The sequence below is a fragment of the Nannobrachium achirus genome (genome assembly GCF_963921795.1).
Source record: "Nannobrachium achirus genome assembly, chromosome: 15".
Lineage (NCBI taxonomy): Eukaryota > Metazoa > Chordata > Actinopteri > Myctophiformes > Myctophidae > Nannobrachium > Nannobrachium achirus.
The window spans coordinates 8,013,559-8,039,819 of NC_137822.1; the positions used below are offsets into that span (position 1 = coordinate 8,013,559).

The 26,261-nt window shown below is 43.4% G+C and overlaps 1 protein-coding gene across 1 annotated transcript; it reads right to left on the minus strand.

Annotated features, from left to right (window-relative positions):
- Positions 1 to 304: 304 nt before the first annotated feature.
- klf4 (Kruppel like factor 4) lies at positions 305 to 9,682 on the minus strand (the record flags this gene model as incomplete). Its single annotated transcript, XM_080743214.1, has 4 exons — positions 305 to 480; positions 1,781 to 1,951; positions 5,930 to 6,821; positions 9,593 to 9,682. 4 exons carry the CDS (start codon positions 9,680 to 9,682, stop codon positions 305 to 307), a joined length of 1,329 nt encoding a protein of 442 aa, XP_080599340.1.
- Positions 9,683 to 26,261: the final 16,579 nt, after the last annotated feature.

Genomic DNA, 26,261 nt, shown 5'->3' on the forward strand with positions numbered 1-26,261 from the left:
GGTCCAGGGACCGCCAGGGGGTCCTTGAGAGGGTTCCAGGGGGTCCCCCGGCAAAAAGAGGAACCGTTGAAATACTTAAATCTTTTGGCTATTCGAAAATAAATGTAGAAAACGTGTATCTACCACGTGTATCGACAAGCTCACAATGCGTGTGCTTTGTAGATCAGCCATTTTCTAAATTTGTCGACAAATGTTGACAAATGTCCCTGACACAAAGTGTTCTCCGACAGGGGTCCGCGGCCAAATTCACATAAACACGGGGGGGTCCTTGACAGTGACACGTGAAAACGCTTGAGAACCAGTGTCATAGGTGCCTCTTCATGTGAAGAGCGAGATGATCTGACCTGGAAAAGGCTCGGTCGCATTTCGCACACTGGAAGGGCCGATGGCCCGTGTGCTTCCTGTAGTGGCGCGTCAGCTCGTCTGAGCGGGCGAATTTCCAGCCGCAGCCCTCCCAGTCGCAGCAATAAGGCTTCTCTCCTGTGATTGAGAACATAAAACACACGTTGAGTTTAGTGTTTGGCCCTCAGGGTTAACCTGGACGAACTGTCGCCACATCAGTACAACTGCGAGGTTTCTCTGTGTCCGGCTGGCAGCCAGTTCATAGAAGGTAACTTAATCAGGTTGTGGTTTGTATTAGGCGAGGAGGAATCAGTAACAGTGTGTTCATCCCACCTGGCCCCCTCATCCCGCTACACGCATGTGCGCGCGCACGCAAGCAGGCACGCACGCGCACACACACACACACACACACACACACACACTAGGGATGGGACGATAAGCGATATTATCGTTTATCGTGATAAAAAAAAACACTCACGATAGTATCACAATCGTATTGTGGAGATTTAATTTATTGTGATATCGTCCTCCATCATGCACTGGGATCAATTCACCTTTTATTTGCCGAGCTGCATATCCGGTACCACTTAAACCCTCTACTATAGTTGGTAAAAGGTACTTATAATATACGTACTTTCTGTCCTTTTTACACTCTCTACAAGCTCACAAGGCGTCACATTGCGACGCGTTGTGAGCTTGTAGATCTGCTATTTTTTGGTCAAATTTTCCACCCCGGGATAAAGGATTTTGATTATCGCAATAATATCGTAAATCTTTTGTCACAATAATCGTGATATGAAATTTTCAAATTGTCCCATCCCTAACACACACACACACACACACACACACACACACACACACACACACACACACACACACACACACAGCAAAACAACACAACACGGCCGCTTTTCATGTTCAGTTCATAAGCCCAATGTTCAAAATGCTGTTCTAAACATCGACCACAATTGGTCATTAATTCAAACCTTTATTTATTCTCGAAAAGCTTGAAGATTTTACTAGGCTATATGCTTGTTATATATCATCATATAATATCAAACATTAGACACTATTAACTGCTTTCACTCTGACATTATCATGAATGTATTTTTCTGTAGTGAAAATAGCCAACCTACAAACTCACAATGCATGCGTGCTTGTAGATCTGCTATTTTCATTACTTGTGCTGCATGATGAAGTAGGGCATTCATTTACAAACAAACAAAAGCAACAACATCTACATGGAAAACACTGAGATACAAGGTTTCCTAGGGCAGTGGTTCTCAACCTTTTCAGGTTAGAAAAACTGTTAGTTAGAAAACTGTTGAGCGAGAAAACAATGTTTAACATTAAGCTAATCATCTGGGGACCCCTCAAAATCATTTGGGGTCCTGACCCACAGGTTGAGAACCACCTAGGGCAGCGGTATTGTACCAACCTGTGTGCGTGCGGTGATGTGCTTTGAGGTGGGAGCTCTTGGTGTAGGTCTTCCCGCAGCCTACGTAGTCGCACGTGTGCGTGGCGATCCTCTTCCGGGGCCACGAGCGCCGGCCGCGCTTTGGCTTGGGCTCCTCTGGCAGGCTGCAGTCTCCACTGGAGATCATGAGCTCTGAGGAGACACAAGGTAGAAACAGCAAGGTCAGGGGTGGACGGTAACCAGTGGTGTAAACTGTAAAGCAGTGGTTCTCAACCTTTTCAGGCCACGACCCCCAAAATAATCATATTATTTTAACTGGGGACCCCCCCCCCACCCTGACGAACACTAAGAGTTGAGGCATTACATTTTGTATGACACGGTTTTATTGTGAAAATAGCAGATCTACATGCTCACAACGCCTTGCAACATGTAATCGTATATATTCACAATATAACAATTTGGCCAATGTGTAATTTGTCATTTTAGGGGTATTAAAACGTTCTTAAATTGTCACTTTAGAAATGTGCAGATACCCTCTATACACTTAAACTGTATGTTGGTTTGTTTACTGTTGAGTGAGAAAACAAGTTAATCATCTGGGGACCCCCCAAAATAATTGGGGGACCGCCCTGGGGGTCCCGACCCACAGGTTGAGAACCACTGGTGTAAAGTAACTAAGTACGTTTACTCAAATATTGTACTTAATTACTATATTATTTACAGGAGTATTTCCAATTTCCAATACTTTTACTTCTACTCCACTACATCTCGGATCCTAATTTTTTACTCCGCTACATTTATTTGAAAACTTTAGTTACTAGTTACTTTGTAGATTTTGATTATTATTACAAAACATACATTAAACACTTCAGCCCCATACATTTCGGTCATTTGAAAATAGCTGATCTACAAGCTCACAATGCATTGCGATGCAACGCATTTTGAGCTTGTAGATCGTCTATTTTCAAAATATTTGTATACATTTGAAAACTTGAAAAGGGACATTGTGCGAGTGAATAATTTTACTTTTGGTAGTTTAAGTATATTTTGATGCCAATACTTTTGTACTTTTATTCAAGTACATTTTGACTTTTACTTGTAACATTATTTCTACATAGCAGTATTGGTACTTTACTTCAGTAAAACATTTGAGTACTTTTTCCACCACTGACTGTGACTAAAGGGCAGACATTTAGCTGTGAACAGATGAGGGAGCTCTCATGGGGGAATGATCATTAGGCTGTACTAAGGCATTCACGAATAGTGATTTTTTAGTATTCGAATTATTCAACCTCAAAGTATTCGAATAGTCGAATATTCGACAGGACTGGCCAAACTGTCAAATAGCCGATCTACATGCAGCATGTAGATCTGCTATTTTCACAATATTTATTTGCGGAACCGAGTCACATTAAATGTAATACCTACAATTCCAGTGCTTGTCAGGGTGGGGGTCCCCAGTTCAAATATGTTTATTTTGGGGGTCACAGCCTAAAAAGGTTTGAGAACCCCTGGTATAGACCATTAACAAATTCATCCACCAGGGGTATTGACAACTCATTGTTATGCCTTCCTATCTAGCCAAGCTTTATAAACTATATATTTTTAAAGAGAAAAGAAGAAAAAAGAAAAAAAAGCGAATATTCGACTTCGGTGAACAACGTCGAATAGTGACTTTGATATTCGAATATTCAAATATTCGAATATTTGGTGAATGCCCTAGGCTGTACCGACGAGAACAAAATGTCATGTACAGTAGGTAGAAACCTCCATCGTTGGAATGGAAGAGATATGCGTTCTACTGAGTGCAAGCTTTCTTGTTGAATTGTGTTTGTATTGTTGTTTAGAACCTTACAGAGTTGGACAGCAACTACTACAGAAAGTACATTTAATTGGGTAATGTACTTAAAGCCATACTGTGTAAGTTGCTCACCTAGTGGTCATTAGCCCTATAGCGAACCGCGGTCGCGTCCGCGTCTTTCGGCCGTTTTTCGTACCTTCAGACCCCCGCGTCTGCCTCCACCTCGCTGAGATCTATCTTTGGAGGGGTCCCTTGTTCCTGTGCGTTCAGTAATTCCAGAGATACACTCCTTCACCCTGCCTGGTAGGCGAAATTACCTAGAGACTGGATGGTACAAACCGGCGACAACAAAATGGCGACCCCACTTCAAGATGCGATGTGATTGGCCGGCAGTTGTATAACCCTCGCTGTGATTGGCCGGTAGTGTGATGACGCAATTTTGGCGCGAGATCCGGTCCACGGCAAGGATCTCAGTTTACATATAGAGAAGGCTTTACAGGCTGAAATTCACGGCGCGGATCTTCTAAAACTTTTGTGTTTTAATAGTTAGGAGAATTTTAAGATTTGTTTTATAAAAAAAGTTACATAGTACAACTTTAAGTAATTGCACTTTCCCTCATTTCCACATTTCAAATATTGAACAAATATTGTATTTTTGATGGCACTAGTAGGAAGGGACTCTTGGGAGCCAAACCAACAAAACAGTATTATGAATTATCCACCCTGTTACAAAAATAGGAGGGAGGGCGAGCTTTTACACCTTTTCTTGCTGAAAAATAGTCAAGTAGAGCGGCTATTTTTTAAAGTGTTCTAATCACTTTGTTTTGTATTGTCCTTTTTATAGGAGGTTTGTTTAACGATATTAATTATGCTGATACGTTTGATATTAATGACTCACAACTTATCTGTTTGAAAAAGAGTCATTTAAAGTCATTCCTCGGCTGAGGAAAAAAGCCTTGTACAGCCAGTAGGAGATATATGTTTTGTTTTGTTCTGTTATTAATGCCATCTATGTTGTATATGACCAGAAATGTCTGTAACGATTTAGTTATCAAGTACAATCACACATGAGGGATCGGCCAATAGGTGGCATGACACTAAAATAATAATAAATCATCATCATCATCATCATCATCATCATCATCATCATCAATCTACCACAATGCATTGATATTAAAAAAGTAAAAATGTAAACAGTCATTTGTGCTTTTGAAAGCTTGAGTAACATTTCCTTTGTCCACAAACCGTTCATGGTCGGCATCACTGTGATACACTTGATAATATAATACCACCAAGTCAAAAATGTACATCCTGGCCTTCCCTGTTGTTGAGTTTCATTATAGGCAGAAATTGTTGCCCGTTTTCAGAAACAGCGAAAATGTCAAATCTACAACTGTCTAACTGCAACAACAATGTTGTGAGCTTACATATAATAATATAATAATTTCACTATTATTGGTATGACGAAAAATATATTATCCTTAACATGCTTCCTGGTGTTTGTATGTATGTACAGTACAGTATGGTGACAGTACCGTGTTCTTCTCCTTAAGCTGCCTTTCTTTTTTTTTTTTTTACTGTGAACTAGAACTTGACAGCACCAAGGAGCTTCCTGCTTAGATTTCTTTCCCCCTACTCTTGTGCCAGTTAGGAAGCCTCACAGCACCCCACCCCCCACTGTTCACTAGTAAATTCATATACGGTAACGGTTCCCTCTGTCATTTTGTTAACATCTTCGTTTCCTTATTGGCTAAGAGAGTGGCTTCATCCCTTCCACTGTTTCATTTTAAATTCAGGTCTATTTTAATATGAAAATGGTTTACGGTTACGGTTTCATTTTGAATTCAGCTCTGTAAAATGGTTTATGAGAACTGAAGATTGTTTTTCATTAGACGGTTAACAACTCAAGTAAAAGTGGCAAAGATACATGTAGCATATTTATGTGACAAAATTGTTTTAGTTTTGAGTTATTAGTTTTAGTTATTAGTTGGGTTAAGGGGGTTATAACAAGTGAATATCAACAACAAACCATGTTATTTATTCTTTAAATGTTAGTACAGAAAGATAAGGGTGATTTAGTCTGGAGACAGATTGATGTACACACATGAAATATGTAAACATGTCCTTATTCTGAGAACTTTAGCCAAAAATAGCAGATCTACAAGTTCACAACTCCTCGCGCTGCGAGGCGTTGTGTGCTTGTAGATCGACTATTCTTTGGGCAAAGAGGTTTGGTGTAGAGGGGAACAAGAGAAGCCTAAGTACATAGTGAAAGATCAACTTTATTAAGTATTGATGGTTCAAGTGGTTAAATATGAATTACAATGATTATTATTTAATAGCCTATGACAACAGGTCAGTACACTGACCTTGGTACTGCATGGAAGGTGCCTGTGTGAAGGGGGAGTAGCCCTGAGGGGAGCTGTGATGGAAGCCCTGGGGAGGCAGCGAGAGCTGCTGGTGCGAGTGTCCTCCCAGCACCTGGTGCTCTCTGCCCACCGAGTGGTCCGGGGACAGCGAGGAGGAGGACGACAGCCTCCCGCCGGCCATGGGACGCCCCCCTCCCCCGCCGGGGAAGCCGTGGGGGGGCTCCAGGTGGCCCGGCGGCCTCTGCTGGCCCCCCCGGCCTTGGGGGCCGAGGTGGAGGTCCATGGGCCGCGAGACGCTGCAGTCGCTGGGGCTCTCCTGCTTTATCCTGTGGCACGGGAACGGGAGCGACGCCGCCGACGAGCCGGGCTCCGACGCCGCGGCGCTCACGCAGGCCTTGCTCACGATGCTCACGCCCTGGCCGTAGTCGCCGCACGCGTCCAGCGTGGTTTTGACCACGAACTTGCCCTGGAGGCTGGTGGCGTGGAGGTACGCGGGGTCCAGCTCGGGCCTCATGAGCTCCGCCACGAAGCCGCCGGACGGGGAGACGTCGTTGATGTCCGGGATGGTGTAGAGCAGCTCGCTGCCCTGCGGGGACGGGAGGGCGTAGGACGAGGGGTAGCCGGGGGACGGGGACAGAGCCTGGGACGAGCTGCAGGCCATGGCAGCCTCTTGTTGCTGTTGTTGCTGTTGTTGTTGTTGCTGCTGCTGCTGCTGCTGCTGCAGCATGGAGTTGGACAGGATGAAGTCGTAGTCTAGCAGGTCCAGGTCTTGCTCCGAGTCCTTCTTGGCCTGCATGCCAGGGCTGCTGCTGGAGGCCAGGTCTGGGTCCGAGCAGCTGCTCCCCGTTGACATGCTGGGCCTCTTATGATGGCACAGCTCCTCCTTCCATCTCTACAGGAAACACACACACATGGATAGGACTGTCACGATTGTCATTTTACATGATGATTAATTGTCACTCAAATAATTGCGATTAACGATTTGATTGTGTTTTTGTTGTTGACAATTACATTTCTGTTGGGCTTGTCGGCTTTGAAGTTGCACATGGAAATTATGACACATAACCTAAATATACAAAGAAATTACTGACATATTTGACAACTTTATACTTAAAAAAAGAACATTGATAGTGGAAATAGCCGTTCTACAAGCTCACAACGCGCCGCATTGTAGATGTGCTATTTCCACTACTTTTTGAAAGTGTTTGAAACTATATGAACATTTCTCAACATGGAAACGATTATGACGATTATGCAAAATAATTGCGATTACCTCAAATAATTGCGATTAGACGATTATGTAATAATTGTGATAGCCCTACACATGGACTTTAATGATGCGTCAGTAATAAGGGAAAAGACCTCCATAACTCTGACAGTGTACAAACTGCTACCCTCTGTACACTCTTCAGAGTCATAGACCTTTAAGGGTCTATTTGGAACCCCCTCAATGATCCCTGGAGGGTCATGGATGGACCCCACTTTGAGGACCACAGCCGGCATACACTATTGCCAACAGAAGGAACATAGAATCTAGACACAACCCCAAAACATTTGCCCACACTAAATGAATTCATATTGCAGTTAAACATAATCTTCTAGCTGTCATAGTATAAATACCGGTATATCTTCCTTGTTGGGTGGAAACCTTGTATGTCCAAAAACGTTGTTTTGTATTTATCATTTTTAAAATGATTTAAACTAGTGAAAACAGCCGATCTACAAGCACTCAACGCCTCGCACCGCGAGGCGTTGTGTGCTTGTAGATCTGCTGTTTTCACTACTTGTGTGCGACGGTCTTGTACGATGAAGCAGGGCTTTACTTTGCGAAAGAACAAGCACATTTGAAACTTGGAGATACGAGGTTTCCACCCGACAACGACTATAAATATATACAATATACAATCAGTTAACAATTCCCTTTTTCAAAGAGAAGCACAGTCAGTGCCAGTAAATAAAAGGCATTCAGTGTGAATCTGATACGACGGTGACAGTTATAAGTCATAGTTTGAGACAGCTAGGCGGTGTGTCCTTGGGACAGAGACTACAGCACACTGATCATTCTCATTCCCACTTTGCAAGGATGAACACCCTCTGCAGTGGCGTGCATGGAGGAGCAATGACTCTCAAACAGTTTCATGTCAGGGACCCCCACATCGACACACTTGCATATTTGGCCACGGACCACCATCTGAAAAGGTGTTGTGCCAGCCAGGGACCCCCACAAGAGAAGATGTGTTGTGTTATAAACGCTAAAAAAAAGTATTTGTTAATTTGTAAAGACTTTTCAGGAGATTTATTAAAGTAGATGTGGTGCATGTGAGCTTGTAAGATCGGCTATTTTTCAATTGGAGTTAGTGTTAAACCTGTTTTGATGCTATATAACAGTGTTTCTCAAAGTGGATTCCAGGGACTCTGTGGGTTCCTTTATGGGGGTCTAAATTGACCCATACAAGTCAGTAACTCTGACAGTGTACAAATGGACCCTGACGGGTTCATTTGGTTCCATTTGTACACTGTCAGAGTTAAGCGGAGACCTTGAAATGTGAATGTTAGAGAAACACTTTGCTATATAATATGAACTCATTTAGCATGGGACCACCTGAATCCCCTTCAAGGACCCCTACGGGTCCCCGGACCCCACTTTGAGAACCACTCCATGCCACAGAGAACTGTCACCGAATGGGCAGTTGTAGGACACGTATGAGAGAATAACAAACAAGAGTCTCTAGTCTACTCATGCTCTCTCGTTCAATTCCCGAAAGCATGTGAAACATTTTTCGGGGGGGGGGTCACGCAAGACTCATTTAAAAACAAAACAAAAATAGATTCAGAATTATAGACTAGACTATTGGAACGAGTTCCTCCTGCATAACACTAACAGTGTTTATTATTCATTCAGTCACGCTCAAAATAAACCTAGCGTAGCCTACACAGTAGTGGTTCTCAAAGTGGGGTCCGGGGACCCCCAGGGGTCCTTGAGGTAGTTCCATTGGGTCCTCAGCTAAATGATAGTTAGGAACCAAATGGACCCTTATGGGTATGTAACTTAGATGGACCCAAATGTACCCCAATCTCAGAGTTATATTATTGATTTTACAATATAAATTGGGGAGATAGAAATGCCATTAAATGGGGGTCCGTAGCCCTAATGAAAGCATGTCAAACTGGGGTCTTTGAAATTAAAATGTTGGTGAATCACGGTTATAGACCTGTACAAATCTTCTCTTATGGGGGTCCCTGGCATATATTTTCAAATGGTGGGTCTGCGGGCTGATTCGTGTCAATGTGGGGGTCCTTGACATGGAAGGGTTTGAGAACCAGAACCACTGTTATAGACTGCGTAACACTAATGTGTTTATTCTTCATTCAGTCACGCTCAAAATAATGTAGTGTAGACTCCTCCAGTAGCCTATGGTCCCTATTCAACTAGAGTGCTGCTTGGTGCACACGCCCCAATACAGCGACGCAGACTGTGCCAATATAACGTAAGAGCAATATAGGCCTTATTAAATTAATAACCAAAGGGAATTTAAAGTATAGTGGGCTGCGCTAAAGGGATCGGCATGATAAACATGAGATTATGCTGCTTATTGGACAGCTAGATTAAATGTTTGATAATGAAAACAGACCATAATAATGATATAGGCTATGTATACTCACTAAATTGGCAGGTCCCATAGATTTACTCTTGATAGTCGGACCGCTGGCAAATGTAGATATGGACGGGAGAAGTGTTCCACTTAATGCCATCTCCAAGTCATTTGGTGGTGGTTGCCTGCTGCATGGAATAACAAAATGTAAAAAAAATAAAAATCGTGTAAATCCTTATTGTAGGGCAGTATCCCAAGGAAGCAAGCAGGTGAAGCAGGCAGCACAATAAAAAATAAAAAACAATCCTAGAAAAAATATTTGAAAAAGAATAACTTGTTTAGTCCCAAGTTTTAAAAGATCCACACCTCATCAGAATGACAATCTGCTGCTGGTTTGTTTGTAGTCCTTTGGAATGAAGTTGTTCCCGAGAAATCTAGGCAGACAGGCTGCTATAATATGTGCATTGGTATGGTTATGTCCTCCCCGTGCATGTGTGGAGGAGCTGTGCGTTCATAATCATATTTCGGTCCATTATTATTAAGTCATGGTCGCGCTGGATGGTGATGATGGGCGCGCCGGGTTGGCCGCGCCGGCCGGGTTAACGTTGATGCAAATCGCTCAGGAGTGGAGGAGCGAGAGAGAGAGAGAGGGAGAGGGGAGAGAGAGAGAGAGAGAGAGAGAGAGAGAGAGAGAGAGAGAGAGAGAGAGAGAGAGAGAGAGAGAGGGGCGACACGCGGGGATTCCCTGGTCACGAAGGGAACGAGACTGACTGAGCCTGACAAACCCGCGTGAGACGGCTATCCCTTAAATCATTGTCGTTTTGGACACGCCCTCGTTGCCCGGCAACGTCGAGCACTACAGGAACAACATGCACACGAGGGGAGGGAGGGGACAGGGGAGGGAGGGAGACCCGGGGAGGCGGGGCGGGGCGGGGGGGAGAGAGAGAGAGAAAGAGAGAAAGAGAGAGAGTGTGTGTGAGAGAGAGACGTTTGTTTGTGTTCATCATAGCAACAGTGCCTGTTACTGCTGCTTTATTTATGTCATTTCACACTATATAGATTGTGTGGAATTTAAATAAAACCATCTATTTTACTACTTTATGTATGAAAGGTCAATGGCTCTTAAGAGCAGTTTCGTCTATAAAGCCTTCATGCTCTGAAGTTGCTTAATTCAGTGGTTCTCGAACATTTTCATGTCGAGGGCCCCTGAAATTGACTGAAGTGTTAAGGGGGACTGCCCATAAGTCTGACATCTTATTAAGCGGACCTCCTCCCCGTTTGAAAAGATGCAGGGGTCCCTCATAAGAGAAGCTCTTTATATAGTCGTTAATTAGACTAATTAGAGGTGGAGTGAAACCTATGTTCTGAATAGCCATTCCTTTCTCTCACTGAACGGTGAAATTATAGTGACATTCTTTAAGCCGGGCAAAAAGAAAAAGTGGAAAAACTAAAAAAGCTCACAAAATAGTTGAGCTTGCATTGCCTTTTTATCAGTTTCTGAAATGGTGCTCAAGTGTTGCTGGGGACCCCCTGGACCCTCCTCCTGTGTGTATTACCCCTGGGGGTTCCCACAGACTTATCATGAGAACTGTATGCAGTTTTCTTTTTACCTTGTATGTGTGATTTAAAACATTTTAACTACTCAAACCCTATATTCTTAATAAAACAGACCTGAGTTGCAACTGTACTTGGACCATCATTTTCCATCTACTGTACACACCAAATCTCTTTGTCAAAAATAGCTGATCTATAAGTTGTGAGCTCCAGGATATGGATGCTGGGGTTCAAGTGGTTCATAGAATAGTGTTATGGGTGCTTTTTGTAGCCTGTATATTAAGCCACGTTTTCACAGAGCCAAACTTATTGTCATCGTCGCGACAATGGAATGGAAAGTTTATAGTTTTGTTACACAGTTAGCACTGTTATCAAACAATGCAAAATATAATCTAAATGCAAACCGTAGTAGGGCCTGGCTTCTGCAGGCCTAGAGTAGGCTACCCTTACACCACGTAGGGCCAAATCTGTATCCCCATATACACAATAAGCTTCTGAAAAGACTTCCCAGCCATAGGGAAAGTCTACTTTTTTATGAAAAGAAATAATAATAAATAAATCATAGTGTAGGCCTCGCTTGATCCTGCATACATGGGAACAAAAAAACGAGCGCTGCATTTTTACAAATCCTCCAAAGTTCAGAATTGTTTGATCAGCTCTCGTTGTAATACGTTGTATGCTTATGATGTGGGCTCAGGGACGTGCTGGCCATTAGGAAAAGCGGGACAACTCCCGAACGGCCGGTTCATTCCCGGCCGGTCCAGGCCGGCCATTAGAAAAAAAAGAAAAAAAGAATGTCGGCCTTCGTTCCATTTTGGGGGCTGAGCGGCCAACAAAGTAAATCGTCACTGTCGGGCAGAAACCTCGTATCTCCAAGTTTCAAATGTATAAATTTTTTCGCAAAGCAAAGCCATGCTTCATCATAGAAGGCCGTTGCACAAAAGTAGTGAAAACAGCAGATCTACAAGCACACAACGCCTCGCGGTGCGAGGCGTTGACAACGACGAAATATAACTAAAAAAAACAAGAATTAGGGCCTCTCCAACTCTTTTTCCCGGGCTGAATCAGGGGCCCAGCACGCCCCTGTGTGGGCTTTAGTGCAGTGTTTGCTCAGAGCTCTGCGGGCTAGCATAAAAACTATCTGGCATAATTAGAGGTTGAGTTCTTCTTGTATGAGAGCAAACAAAGCAGCTCGCTGCTGTTCCTGCTGCATCAGGATCTTGTCTGTTGGGCTTGTCAACAAACGGCTCTCTCTCTTTGGCTCCAACACACATTCAAATAGCTGCACCTGTCATCTCCACAATCGCACTTTCGTTATCAAGCAGGCTATTTATTCTAGTGCGTGATTGCGTGGTCCTCTCTTTAGAAAGGCAAACAAAACTGTTAAGAAATATACACGCCGTGTAAGGAAACACAGATAGGACAGTCTCAGGTGTCATCGCCATATAAGATGACATTTTTGCCACAGGCATACAAAATTAGTGGGCAAAAATATTACCAGAAATCAGGGGCGTCACAAGGGGGGGAAAAGTGAGTTACTAGGGCCCAATTAGGTGGAGGGGTCTGGAATTATTTTATATTTAGCTATTGAAAAATAACAGATATACAAGCTCACAGTGCGACACCGAGTGCCGTGCTGCGAGCTTGTAGATCTGCTATTTTTTTAAATGTCGTGAAAATGTGTGTAAATCTTTGAATATATGTATTTTTTAAGCGAACATTTAGCTTCTGGGGGGTCCCCGGAACTAAATATTTTGAGTTGGGGGTCCGTGGCCAAATACATATCATTTTGGGGGTCCTTCACATGAAAAAGTTTGAGCACCACTCACATAGAAACATAGGTTTTTCAAAAAACCTCAGAAGTATTTGAAATATTCAAAGACTTGCACACACATTTTCACGATTTTTCAAAAATAGCAGATCTACAAGCTAGCATCGCGGCACATGGTGCCGCGCTGTGAGCTTGTATATCTGCTATTTTTCAATAGTTAAAGTACCCAGGGCCCAGAATTTGGTGCGACACCCCTGCCAGAAATACAAAGAGCCCTGAACGACCCTTACAGTTGTGTAACTCTCAGAGTTATGGGGGTCCTTGCAAATAAAACATTTGAGAACCAGTGTCATATTCTGAAGAAAACCTGGAGACTTGACATTAAGCAATTGGGTATTAATTATGATCAAAATAAGAACATTTAAATAAATGGTGTGTAAAATAGAAACTCGCAAATCTGCCAAGTACAAGGCCAGGTCTTTGCCACGGACACATTTGTCCGTGTACGGACAAACTGATGACCCCTGGACAGTCTCTCAAAAAGGACCAAATAAAATTAGCTCCAAAACTGCCACCACAAATATCAACACTAAACAGAACGTGCAAATGTGCCGATGTTGATTTAAACCAATCTTGGTTACATGTGGGCACTCTCAAGAGTCACAAATGACATTGTGTTAACAATAAACTCTCTATGGAGAACATTATGAGCATTTTGAACCGCTGTGAGGACTGCATGGGCAGGAGTGACGGTCTCAGTGTCACAGCGTTTTCACTCTACCTGTTGTCTTTAAACAGGCTGCTTCCTGCAACAGGCATGGAGCACAAAGATAATAGCCATATTCTTTATGGTGCGAGGATAATGGCTTTGTAAATGGAGTCTGAAAAGAAAGGATTCACTTTCACGGGCCGAGGTGGCTCTGGCGTTGTGAGAGGAGACAGAGCGGAGCGGAGCGGAGAGGAGAGATGGTGAGGAGATAAAGAGAAGAGGAAAGACGATGACACCATTGTGTGCCCTCCTGTCACAATGTCCCACAATGAAGTCATGGTGGGTATAGTAACTCGCAACCGGGACGGGAACTTGATTCTAACGCTTCACTTATCTGAACCTGGAACTTAAAGGGCTGCAGAATGTGAGAGAGTTTCGATATCCCCGCCACACAATGAATCATTTCAAGTTATAACACAATTCCTATTATCAGATGGAAATATTGTCCGCGTCCGCGTGCTAAAGACACTAGTGGTGACATAAGTGAGAGAATCGGAAGTGGGAAAAGACTGAGGTAATGTTTATTGTATCAACGGGGACGGTCGTGTGAATACTGTCGAGTCGATACTTAAGAAGAAGTGTCATGTTCTCCCTCCCCCCAATTAACTCCCCAATTTGGTCGCACATGTTGTCATGTTTATTCTCGTCCTATCGCTGCACGGTCTGACATAACGAGGCTGAAGCCACGCCCCCACTTTGTCTCGTTATACAGGTGAGCTCAGGTGTTGTTTCTGGCAGCCTCCTCCGTGAAGATTCCTCCATGATGAAACCGCTTGTGTTTTCACAACAGTTGCTGTGAGAGTATTTCCTATTATTAGAAAGAAGGGTGAAAAAAGTGATCCAGCACTTTCTACCTGGCGTCACTCTTTTGGACGTGTCATCAGAGGTGTCACATTGTTCATTGGTTTTCAAAAACTCATTTTTTTTATAGAATTAGAAAATCTTCAAAACCTTTTTTCAGATTGTCAAAAATCCTAAAAAAATGAAAGATTTTCAAACGTTGCGTTGATTGCGTGACGCTAGAGTGCGCTTGTAGATCGCCTGTTTCCGCTTCTTTTATTTTGAACCCAAATGCATTTGTGTCTCCATCCAGAATCAATGGTGGTAATTCTATTATAATCAAAGGAATCAATAGTCTTACAAATACAAAGAAATATTATTGGACTCGAGTCTCCATGGTGTGTCATTTTGGGGGGCGAACTACTCCTTTAAGTGGTAGACGTTAATAAAACCGATGCAGACCAATACTCTCATAGTATCGGTTCGAGAAGACAAACAGACAAATAACTCAGAGTCAATCAAGTGTGAGTGTTTTTCTCATACTTGTGACTGACTGGCAGTCTGGTCCCGCTGGAAGCAGGGGTGTCACACCAAATTCTGGGCCCTGAGTACAAGGATTCACTGTGGGCCCCCCATGAATGGGAACGCATTATTATGCATTATTTTGTGCTTTAACCATTGAAAAATAGCAGATATACAAGCTCACAGCGCGGCACCGAGTGCCGCGCTGCGAGCTTGTAGATCTGCTATTTTTGAAAAATCGAATTTGTGCAGGTCTTTGAATATCTTTGACACGATTCTATAAATGTCTTCTAAATCCTTCTAAAGTTTTTTTTTGTTGAAAAACCTGTGTTTCTAATATGTCAGTGGTGCTCAAACCTTTTCATGTGAAGGACCCCCAAAATGATATGTATTTGGCCATGGACCCCCCATCTCAAAATATTTAGTTCCAGGGCAGGGACCACCCAGAAGCAAAATTTTAGTATAGTTTTTTAGTATAGTTTTCGCAGCGCGGCACTCGCTGTGAGCTTGTATATCTGCTATTTTTCAAAAGTACAAAATAATTAAGGCCCCTCCACCTTGGGCCCTAGTAACTCAGTCCCACTTTCCCCCCCCAGTTTGACGCCCCTGGCTGGAAGGCCTCCAACTGAACATGAGCACCAGTGGATCATAACTCCAGATATTGAGGTTTTCTGTGCTCTCTTCCAGATGCTGTTCGGTAATTAAAAAATAGCTTTCATTCTTTCCTTAACTCTTGAAAGTTGAGTGGAGTTTTTTTATTTATTTATTTATTCTTAATGCGGTATACTTCGTTCCCCTCGACTACAACCCCCCCTCGCCCCCAGATTAGTTCTAATGCAATTATATTTGTCACGACCGTTTTTCAACCAAGTTAAGATTGAACTCGAACCCTCAACTCCAATAATTGTTTGCAAATAATAACACGGATGCTTCGATCGTAAACATTTCCTCAAGTTCACAGCAGTAGTTTAACCCCTGAATGGGATTTTAGTTGATTTAGTTTAATGTAACCTTTTATTTTATTTATTTCATACCTAAAACAACATTTCAGATTAAGTGAGATAATTACATAGAAGTGTTTGTTCAAGTTTATGATTACGTTATTAGACATGATCATGTTGCACATGTTGAAGCTCAGGGACGTGCAGAGAATGTTAAAGAGGCAGGGGCTGACATTTCTAAAAGGGCCTTTTGGTGGCAAGATCGAAAATAGCAGACCTCCAAGGTCACAACGCGCCGCGCTGCGACGTGTTGTGAGCTTGGAGGTCGGCTATTTTCAGTGCTTGCTACCACACTGAACTAAGCATAATCAAGTCAAGTGGCATAACGGCATGGATTTCTACACAGAGGGGGCAATTCTTTCAACATAAGATGCTGCATTCAAGTTCACAAGATTTTTTGACAAGGCAATTCTCTTGAATGCTGCCTTCATGTACTGCATGGAAAGAGGGCATTTGCATATATTTTACCATAGTAAAAACTACATTCATGGTCTGGAGAGGGCACGTTTTTACAAACAGATAAAAGGGCAGGGGTTCAAGCCCCCTTTGATGTCAATGTGTGCACGGGCCTGTTGAAGCTCTTATAATGAGCATCAATGTGGACCAATTATGACATTATATTGTAACATCTACAGACCTTTTCTTAGCAGCCAATGTACAGTAAGTGGGACTACCTGAGCTCATATTTACAAGTCCTCTCAGAACCATAGTGATGACCTACAGTAAGATGACAGACCCATTTGATTAATCTCCATTTATTATAATTAAAAAGCCAAACCTGATCCTGAATCAGCACTTTACTCTGAAATGCGCAACGAACGACGAACCCCAGGGCCAGTGTTTCAGCTCAGCTCAGCATAATGTGTTACCACACAGAAGAAACCACAGCTCATTACATCTGTCACCTTAGTGCAGCATCCACCCAGAACAGAACACAGGGGCGGAGGGGGGCGCATGTTCCCAACCAGGGGCGTCACACCAAATTCTGTGCTCTGGGTACAAGGATTCACTGCGGGCCCCCCATGAATGTTAACTATTGAAAAATAGCAGATATGGTGCCGCGCTGCGAGCTTGTAGATCTGCTATTTTTGAAAAATCGTGAAAATGTGTGCCAAAAGAAACCTATATGTTTCCATGCCAGTGATGCTCAAACTTTTTCATGTGAAGGACCCCCAAAATTATATGTATTTATAGCCACGGACCCCCATCTCAAAAAATTGAGTTCCAGGGACACCCCAGAAGCAAAATCTGAGTTACAAATGTTCGCTTAGAAAATACATATATTCAAAGATTTGCACACATTTTCACGACTTTTCAAAAATAGCAGATCTACAAGCTCGCAGCGCGGCACTCGGTGCCGCGCTGTGAGCTTGTATATCTGCTATTTTTCAATAGCTAAAGTTACTAGGGCCCCTCCAACTTGGGCCCTAGTAACTCAGTCCCACTTTCCTACCCCTTGTGACGCCCCTGTCCACCCAGAACACAGGGGCGGAGGGGGGCGCATGTTCCCAACTATTTCTATATCGCTGCAGTCGGGGAGAAACCTCTTATCTCCATATTTGAACTTTTTGTGTTTTTTTAGTACATGAATGTCCTGCTAGGGATGGGATGATATGAAAATGTCATATCAAGATTATTGTGACAAAAGATCGCGATAATCAAAATCAATTATCCTGGCCGGAACATTTGCTAAAAAATATGTGAGCTGGTAGATTGGCTATTTTTTGGCAAAGACATTTCACAGCGAGTGAAAAAAGACTGTATCAAGTACGTATATTATAAGTAACTTTTACCAATTATAGAGGGTTTAAGTGGTACCAGATATGCAGCTCGTCAAATAAAAGGTGAATTAATCCCAGTGCATGACAGAGGACGATATCACGATAAATTAAATCTCCACGATACGATTATCGTGAGTGTTTTTTGTCACGATAAACGATAATATCGCCTATCGTCCCACCCATCATATACAGTCACACAAAAGTAGCATATTGTAATTTTTTAATTTGAACATTTTTTTTTGGGGCGCCCGCTGGCCCGCTGGCCCGCTGGTCCAGGAGCATACCACTTAGGCATTGCCACATAGTGCCGGTTCTCCCCCATTTCCCGTCAGTCTACTGTCCTATCAATAAAGGCATCAAATCTTAAAAGAAAAGTAACAGTTTTGGACATACTGTATGAGGTTTATAGACTTTGTCGACTAGTAACAAAAACAGCTGATCTACAAACTCACAACGTGCCGCAATGTGACACATTGTGAGCTTATAGATCCGCCATAAAAATGAATAACCAGAGGGGGGGGGGGTGCCCAAAGCAGAGGCATAGGTTTTCCCCCCTTTCACCCCCCACACCACCCCCAGCAAATCAAAGCCCTGTTTAGACCACATAGAAGAAACCACAGCTCATTCCGTGTGTCACCTTAGAGAGCAGACACATCCACCCAACAAAACACTGCCTTGTGAAAGCACCGCACGCCTAAGGCCCCGCGGTGGCAGAGACTGGTTATTGCTCCCTTCACTTCACAACACAACAATTCTGAGCTTGTTTTCCTGACATGCTACTGTTGTTGGTAAACCATTACAACAACCAGCCACGTGCACACACATAGACATCGAAGGGGGCTTGAGCCCCTGCCCTTTTATCCGTCTGTAAAAAGTGCCCTCTCCAGACCATGCATGCAGTTTTTACTGTGGTGAAAGAAATGCAAATGCCCTCTTTCCATGCCATACCTGAAGGCAGCATTCAAGAAAATGTCTGTGTCCAAACTCTCCTGAACTTGAATGCAGCTTCTCGTGTTGAAATAATTATTGCAAATAGCTAATATTGCTATTTGCACCCAAAGGCCCTTTTAGAAATGTCAGCCCCTGCCTCTCTAACATTCTCTGCACGTCCCTGACAACAACAACAACAACAACAACAACAACAACAACAACAACAACAACAGCAGGAGCAGAAGCCATGGTCTGAAAGCTCCGCTGAGTGGTGGTGGTGGTGCTGCTGGGTGTGCAATATGTGATGTGTCCCCCCTCCCCTCCCCTCCCCTCCCCGAGTCTGTGGGGGCCGTTTGTTTACAGGACCCCAGCCAAGCACCTAACAGCCGGGGCAGGGATGCGGCTGACCACTACAGCTGCTGCAGGCTGCGCTAGCTTGCATAAGTATGGTGTATAGTACGGTTTGGAGCTGACGGGCTCCCGGGGCTCGGTTCAATAAAGGCAGGGTGGGGAGCTGCTGGACGCAAAAGGAGATTATGGAAGGTGAAAGTGAGGGAGAGGAGGAGTAAGTGTAAGAGAGAAAGTGAGAGAGAGAGAGAGAGAGAGAGAGAGAGAGCGCAGAGGAAAGCAAATTGTGTGGGAGGGGAGAGAGAGACATAGAGAGAGAGACACAGAGAGAGAGAGAGAGCTCCTGCCGGTTTGCAGGCTGTCCAGCCTCTGCCTGTGCTGGGATTCCTCCGCAGCCTTAAATATGCCAGTTATTTTTAAACCGGCAACGTAACAGGGCCCAGCGCCGGCCCACTCCGCTACAATGTTTCCCCTCTGTCAGGAGGGGAAATGGATGGGAGCCACACTTCCTGGTCACATGACCAAGGGCCGGCCGGGCCGGCTAGGGAGCCGAGTCAGAGGGATACAACAGGGGAAGTGGTGGGGGGGGGGGACGAAGGGGGGGAGGAAACAGGGCACGCACGCACGCACGCACGCACGCACGCAGACACACACACACACGCGCACACGCACGCACGCACACACACACACACACACACAAAAGCATTACTATACTTGTGTGGACCTGAACATTTCAGCATAGGGCAAGTTTATGTCATTACTAGAGCAATTTTTAACACTAACCCTAAAGCCGAAAGAAGACGATCTACATGTTCACAAAACGTCACGCTGTGACCTTGTAGACTGTCGCGCAAATGTTGCATTTGCTCTATTCCAAAGCACTTGATTGTGCACTACATTCACACGCACATCCATTCGATGGCAGAGGAAACCATGCACATCGGGAGCAATTAGGGGTTCAGCGTCTTGCTCAAGGACACTTCGACACTACTAATTCTGGGGGAACCCGGGATCGAACATCCGACCGCTCTACCTCCTGCCGCCCTCATGCGTAACTCCACCAACCCCGAACCCTAAACCTAACCTCTAAAAATGTATAACCCAGGGGTTCTCAAACTTTTTTAGGCCGTGACCCCCAAAATAAACATATTTGAACTGGGGACCCCCACCCTGACAAGCACTTGGAATTGTAAGTATAACATTTAATGTGACTCGGTTCCACAGATAAATATTGTGAAAATAGCCGATCTATGTTTGCCTCTATCCCAGAAAATAGTTTGAGAACCACTGCCCTAACCACATCCAGAATCCTTTCCTAATTTTTAGGCTTTAGCCTAAACTCTAAAAATCAACCAGGGAAAACTGTCCACACAATGATGGTTTCTCAAATTTTATTATGGGGACAAGTATAGCAACACAGGTTCATATACACACACACACACACATGTGCGCGCACACGACGCGGCTATCCCTCTCATAACTTTTAACCCTCTCCGCTCTGATAGGGCATGCCGGCCGGCCGGCCGGCCCAGTCACCGAGAGCCCTCAGACGACAGGCAGGCTGTTTCAATCAGCTGCTCGGATGTCGGGAGCCAAACAAACAGGGTAGATGGCGGAGATTGGTGTTTCGTGAGTCGTGGAGGAAATGAGAGCGTGGGTACGGCACATCAGCAGACGAGGGGGCGGAGGGAGGGGAGGGGAAGGGAGGGGAGGGCCCCGTGACGTCAGCGCCAGGGCCCCGCCAGGATTAGAAGCCTCTAAAAAGAAAAAGGTCCAGGTCTGGACGGCTAAACGCTGTTTCTCTGCCGCGGCAGGAGGAAGAAAACTCTGTCTCTCTCTGTGTGTCTGACAGGAGAGAATCAGGGGCTTCCCATGAGCTCAGTTTGTTAGCATACGAGGAACTCGGGATGGCAGCTATAAACAAAACCGGTAACACTTGCTCATAAGGGGTGAATTCATACACGTAATGAATGACCATACTGCAGTTCTGTATCTTTGAGAGCCGAAACCTCGTACAATATCTCCATATTTCAACTGTGATGCCGATTAATTCCCAACTTCGTTATACTACGGCGTCACACAAAAGAAGTCAACATAGCCGATCTACAAGCTCACAAAGTGTCGCATTTGAAAAAGACTTTCAAGTGAAAGTGAAAGTTGTGTGTCTTAGTGTGGGTTTTATGAATATTGAACCAAAGGAAAGTTACAGGCCCACTCTGACCACCTATAGTGTCCTTAGAGGCACAGGCCCATCGCCTAACAATCATCCTTCAATCTTGACCTGACGGTCAAGATTTAATCTATCCCCTGAGCAGGCCGGCTCTATTCGCTCAGTGGTAAAACGTTCAGTATTTACTGTATATTTCCAAATAATAGGGTACACCGTTTTGCGCATTGACCATCATTCAAATGGATGTAAATAAGTATCGCAAATAGCCGCTGGGCACCAATTAAACACTGGGGGTTCAAATCGATTTAGCAAATTAAACGCCTGGGCTAATACTATTTGGAAAAATACAATCAAGTTCAAATCCGGGGTTAAGTCAAAATATACATAGTGCTGCTAAGCAAAAAGCTAAAATATCCCACATGAAAATAGAGCACAGAATAGCTCACAACAAAATACATAGTGTCAAGACGCTTTCACCAAATGATTTCCCATTTTTTTTTATTCTGAATGTTCACCTATCATGACATACCCAGTAGAATAGGGACTGAGTGTGTGTGTGTGTGTGTGTGCGTGCGTGCGTGCGTGCGTGCGTGCGTGCGTGCGTGCGTGCGTGTGTGCGTGCGTGCGTGTGTGTGTGTGTGCGCGTGAGTGGACTTGCAGATACACGTGTGAGTTGGTGTTGGGGTAAATGAGATGGTGTTGTTGCACCATGGACTACAAGCACAGGTTCTGTGTGAATAAGTGAGCCTTTCAGCGCAGAACATTCTTGAGGTTTTTGGGGGTAGAAGGGCCTCTTTCAGCCCTGTGTAGCCTATCTGAGAACATTTATGTTCCTATGCAATGTGGTGGACAATATTAACCATCAACCCACAGTCCATTATTACTAGGATTCTTTTTTTTCTTTGTTTCTTTTTTAATTAAATAAATAACTGGAATTTATATAGCGCTTTTAAGAAATCAAAGTCGCTTTTACATTATGTGTGTGAGAAAAAAAGGAAATAAGAATATTAAAAGCAGTACAACAGAGGCGTCAATTGGGTATGGCAAGGTATGGAGGGGGAAAAAAATAATTATTAAAATAAATTCATCATGCCTGTTGCTAAGGTATGGCAACATGACTGGTTTCTTGAAGGCACGCGTGTAAGACATCAGTCATGTTGCCATACTTCAGCTTTTGCTGAACTGACGCCACTGCAATACAACTGTAAAAACAAGAGTTGAGATCAATAATAATTACTTGCGTGGGTTTAATTGCGATGAGTGATTCTCATCATTACATGATTGCATTCTTTAATGGAACACATATTGACTTTTGAGTGTTTGACTAATATGTGCTATGTCTTAAACCATTAACATGTGTGGGCAGTGCTGTAACAGAAAATGGTGTAATGTTAAAGATAACATTACAATAAGCCATTTCTCAAGGAGGATATCAAGGATTACACACACACACGCACACACGCGCGTAAAACCTCAAGTTCTTCATTAAAAGTGTCAAATACAGCTCTATATGACTCCCAGGCTACACCTACAGTACAGTGTCAGAAAAGGTTCCCGGAGAAACAAATGAACATTAAAGTTTTTAACAGTCCCAGAAATCAGATCCCAAACTGCACGGGCAATTATTGCGATCACCAACTACGTGAGGCCTTCCAGAGCATGCTGGCATATATTCACAGGCAGCCAGTAGTTCACCTATCCCCTCCCCATGCTCAACACATTGCCTTCAGACCACAGCCATTACATTTTCATTTTTTATCCCACCGTGCTTTCCAAGCACACTGAAACACGAGACGCTGTATGAGAGTTTCAGTGGTTCGCTTGCTATAGAAATGTAGCCTAAATGTAACTTTAACCACTTGAACTTATAGATAGTACTTGACCAGAGTCCCCCCAGGGATCTAAACTAGTGGGCCCGCTCCGGTTTTGACTCCACACTAAATATCTTCAGTGAAAATAGCCGTTGCAGTGCATTGTGATCTTGTAGATCTATGTTATCTGCAGTGGGGTCAGTTCAGCAAAAGCTATGGTATGGCAAAGATGGGAGTACGCGAGAAATCGGGTTTTGTCAGTTTTTTACCGGGTTTCTACAGTTTCTTGGGCTGGATATGGCACTTGTGTAGCTGCACAAGTGCAGCTACACTTGGCATATTAGTAAACGTGCCACAATTAACAATAATGCATTGTGCTGACCTGCGGAACCTGGGAATATACCATTTTGTAAGATGGGGAGAATACAAGTGTGGAGATTATAATTATAATACTTAAAGTGACCATTTTGTTAAATTTTGCATTTGTAGTTTTACTGTAATTTAACAACATAATAACAGCACAGATAGACAATAGACATTTATATTTAAAAGTAACTTTTATTTCCCCCCCTGGACCCAGGGTATGGCAGCAGCATACCCCTGCCATACCCAATTGACGCCCCTGGTTGTCTGTGATGTTGATTGAAAAAAGTCGTCAGGAGTTTTTTGTGTTATCCTTTTCGCTTTAATGTCTACGTACCACGTGCTGTTGACTTCTCTGACGAGAAGTATTCAATCAATCAGTCAATCAATTGGGTGATTTGCAGAGGCGTCAATTGGGTATGGCAAGGTATTGAAGCTGCCATACCTTGGCTACAGGGGAAAAATTAAAATGTACCTCTTAAAATAAATTCATCATGCCTGTTGCAAAGGTATGGCAGCATGACTGGTGTCTTGAAGGCACGCGAAGGCGCGCTTGCAAAACACCAGTCATGCTGCCATACCTTAGCTTTTCGCCACTGGTGATTTGGTTGCCTCAAAAGTGACTATAGAGCATTCGCTACAGTTTGTTCCAGTGGTTCTGGAACAGTGAATAACCAATAATACGTCGTTCTTCGCCCTGTCTGTCATGATGAACTCCAGACAGAAGAACAGTGAGCTGACTGAGGTCCACACATATAGAGTTTGGCGTCATAATTTGCTGAAATGCATGTGGTAATTGTTGTCAGATTTCTGGGTACCAGGCGTGCGTTCCTGCCTGGGAGAAGGTGTGGAGCTCTCCTAGTTTTCCCACTGGGAGAGGTGCACAATGTGTGACCTTTTACTGCATGGGGATCCACCGTTTTTCAGGCCCGCACTCAAATATATGGAAACCAGTGGTGTTAAGTAACTACACGTACTCAAGTACTGTACTTTAGTAAAACTTTGAGGTATTCTTTACTTTACTTCATCAATTTTACTTCAACTCCAGTCTCCACTACACCTCAGAGGCAAATATTATACTTTAACTCCACTACAATTATTTGACAAATGTATGGGTGTCGCTCTCCATTCCGACATGTTGCCACTTTAGTTACTAGTTACTTTGTAAATTTTGATTATTATTACAAAACATACAATAACCACAGCCCTACAGTATATACATTTCGGACATTTGAAAATAGATTATCTACAAGCTCACGGGACGGGACATTATGCATAATGAGTACTTTCACTTTTGTTACTTTAAAAGTATATTTTGATGCCAATACTTTTGTACATTTTGTATTCATGACCTTTACTTATAATGGAGTATTTCCACTGTACATTGTGGTATTGGTACTTTAAGTAAAGAATGTGTGTACTTTTTCCACCACTGCTGGAAACATGCCTGGATTCGGTGCAACCATCCAGAGATGTAAGATGACAATAATAATCCCCAAACATCAACACGTCGAGCTTTTTCTGGATGATCCATGGTTTTCTACCCTGTTGAGAAACTCCCTCAAACTCAGACAAGGGAACTCCTAATAAATCAGTGGTTTAATGAGCGAGGAGCAATAGAAATGTCACCACAGTTTGTATAAGCTCTGCTCCGGTATGAGGGTGAACCTTGGACCATTTCATGCATGTCTTGGTGGAAAGAGAAAAAACGACAAAAGGTGAAGCGTGGGGGGAAAAAAAAGGAACGTTATGAAAAGTGAAGGGCCACAAGAAAAGGCATGGAAAATGTTGTTCAGTTGAGAAATTGTTATATACAGTGTGTATATCGTAGTCGGGGAGAAAAACCTATTCTTTCCATATTTCAACATGTTTTTTTTTTCTTCGTACATTAATTGCCTAATTCGTCATACCAAGAGTGTCACAAAAAAAGTAGTGAATATAGTAGATCTACAAGCTCACAATGCATCAAGATTCAATGCGTTGTGAGCTATTTACACAATTATTATCATTATTAATAAAAAATGATGTTTTTTTTTACAATAAACAGTGTAACCTATATACAGCCTATATATGCATAGTACGTATTGTACTTATGGTACTGTACTTACATTACATACATATCTTCACTCTCGGACAGAAACCTTGTATCTCATGGTTTCAAATTTGTATGGTGAAGCCCTGGCCCCTGTTTCACCATACAAGACTGTCGCACAAAACTATAGTGGAAAATAGCAGATCGACAAGCACACAACACTTTGCGGTGCGAGGCGTCGTGTGCTTGTAGATTGTCTATTTTCACTATTTTAAATCATTTTTAAAATGATAAATACAAAACAAACGGTTTTGGACATACAAGGTTTCCACCCGACAACAATGATATATTGTCTGTCTCTATCTGTCAATGCATTTGTCCTTCATTTAGACGCGGTATCATCATCAAGTTCACAACTTGGGGGGGGGGGGGACGTTTACAAGGCCCAAGTGACCAAATGAAATCACAAATGGCATATTGTGGTAACCTTAATCAAACTACAAATCATTGCAAAATTGATTAGCCCAGCTGGAATGTTAAGGAAGAGAACAATACACGACAGGCCTAATATAAGTGATGGCTTCTCCAGTCTGACATTTTATTGACATCATGCTGAGTTTAATTGAGGAGAGGGGGGTTGGGGTGGGGTGGGGGGGGGGGGACTACATAACCAAAACCAGATGGGCCACCAGCCCAGGAACTAGCAACAACCCCCCCTCCTTTCTGCTCGCTCTCTCTCTCTCTCTCTCTCTCTCACACACACACACACACACACACACACACACACAGACACACACACACACACACACACACACACACACACACACACACACACACACACACACACACACACACACACACACACACACACACACACACACACACGCTCGCTCTGTCTTTCCATCAC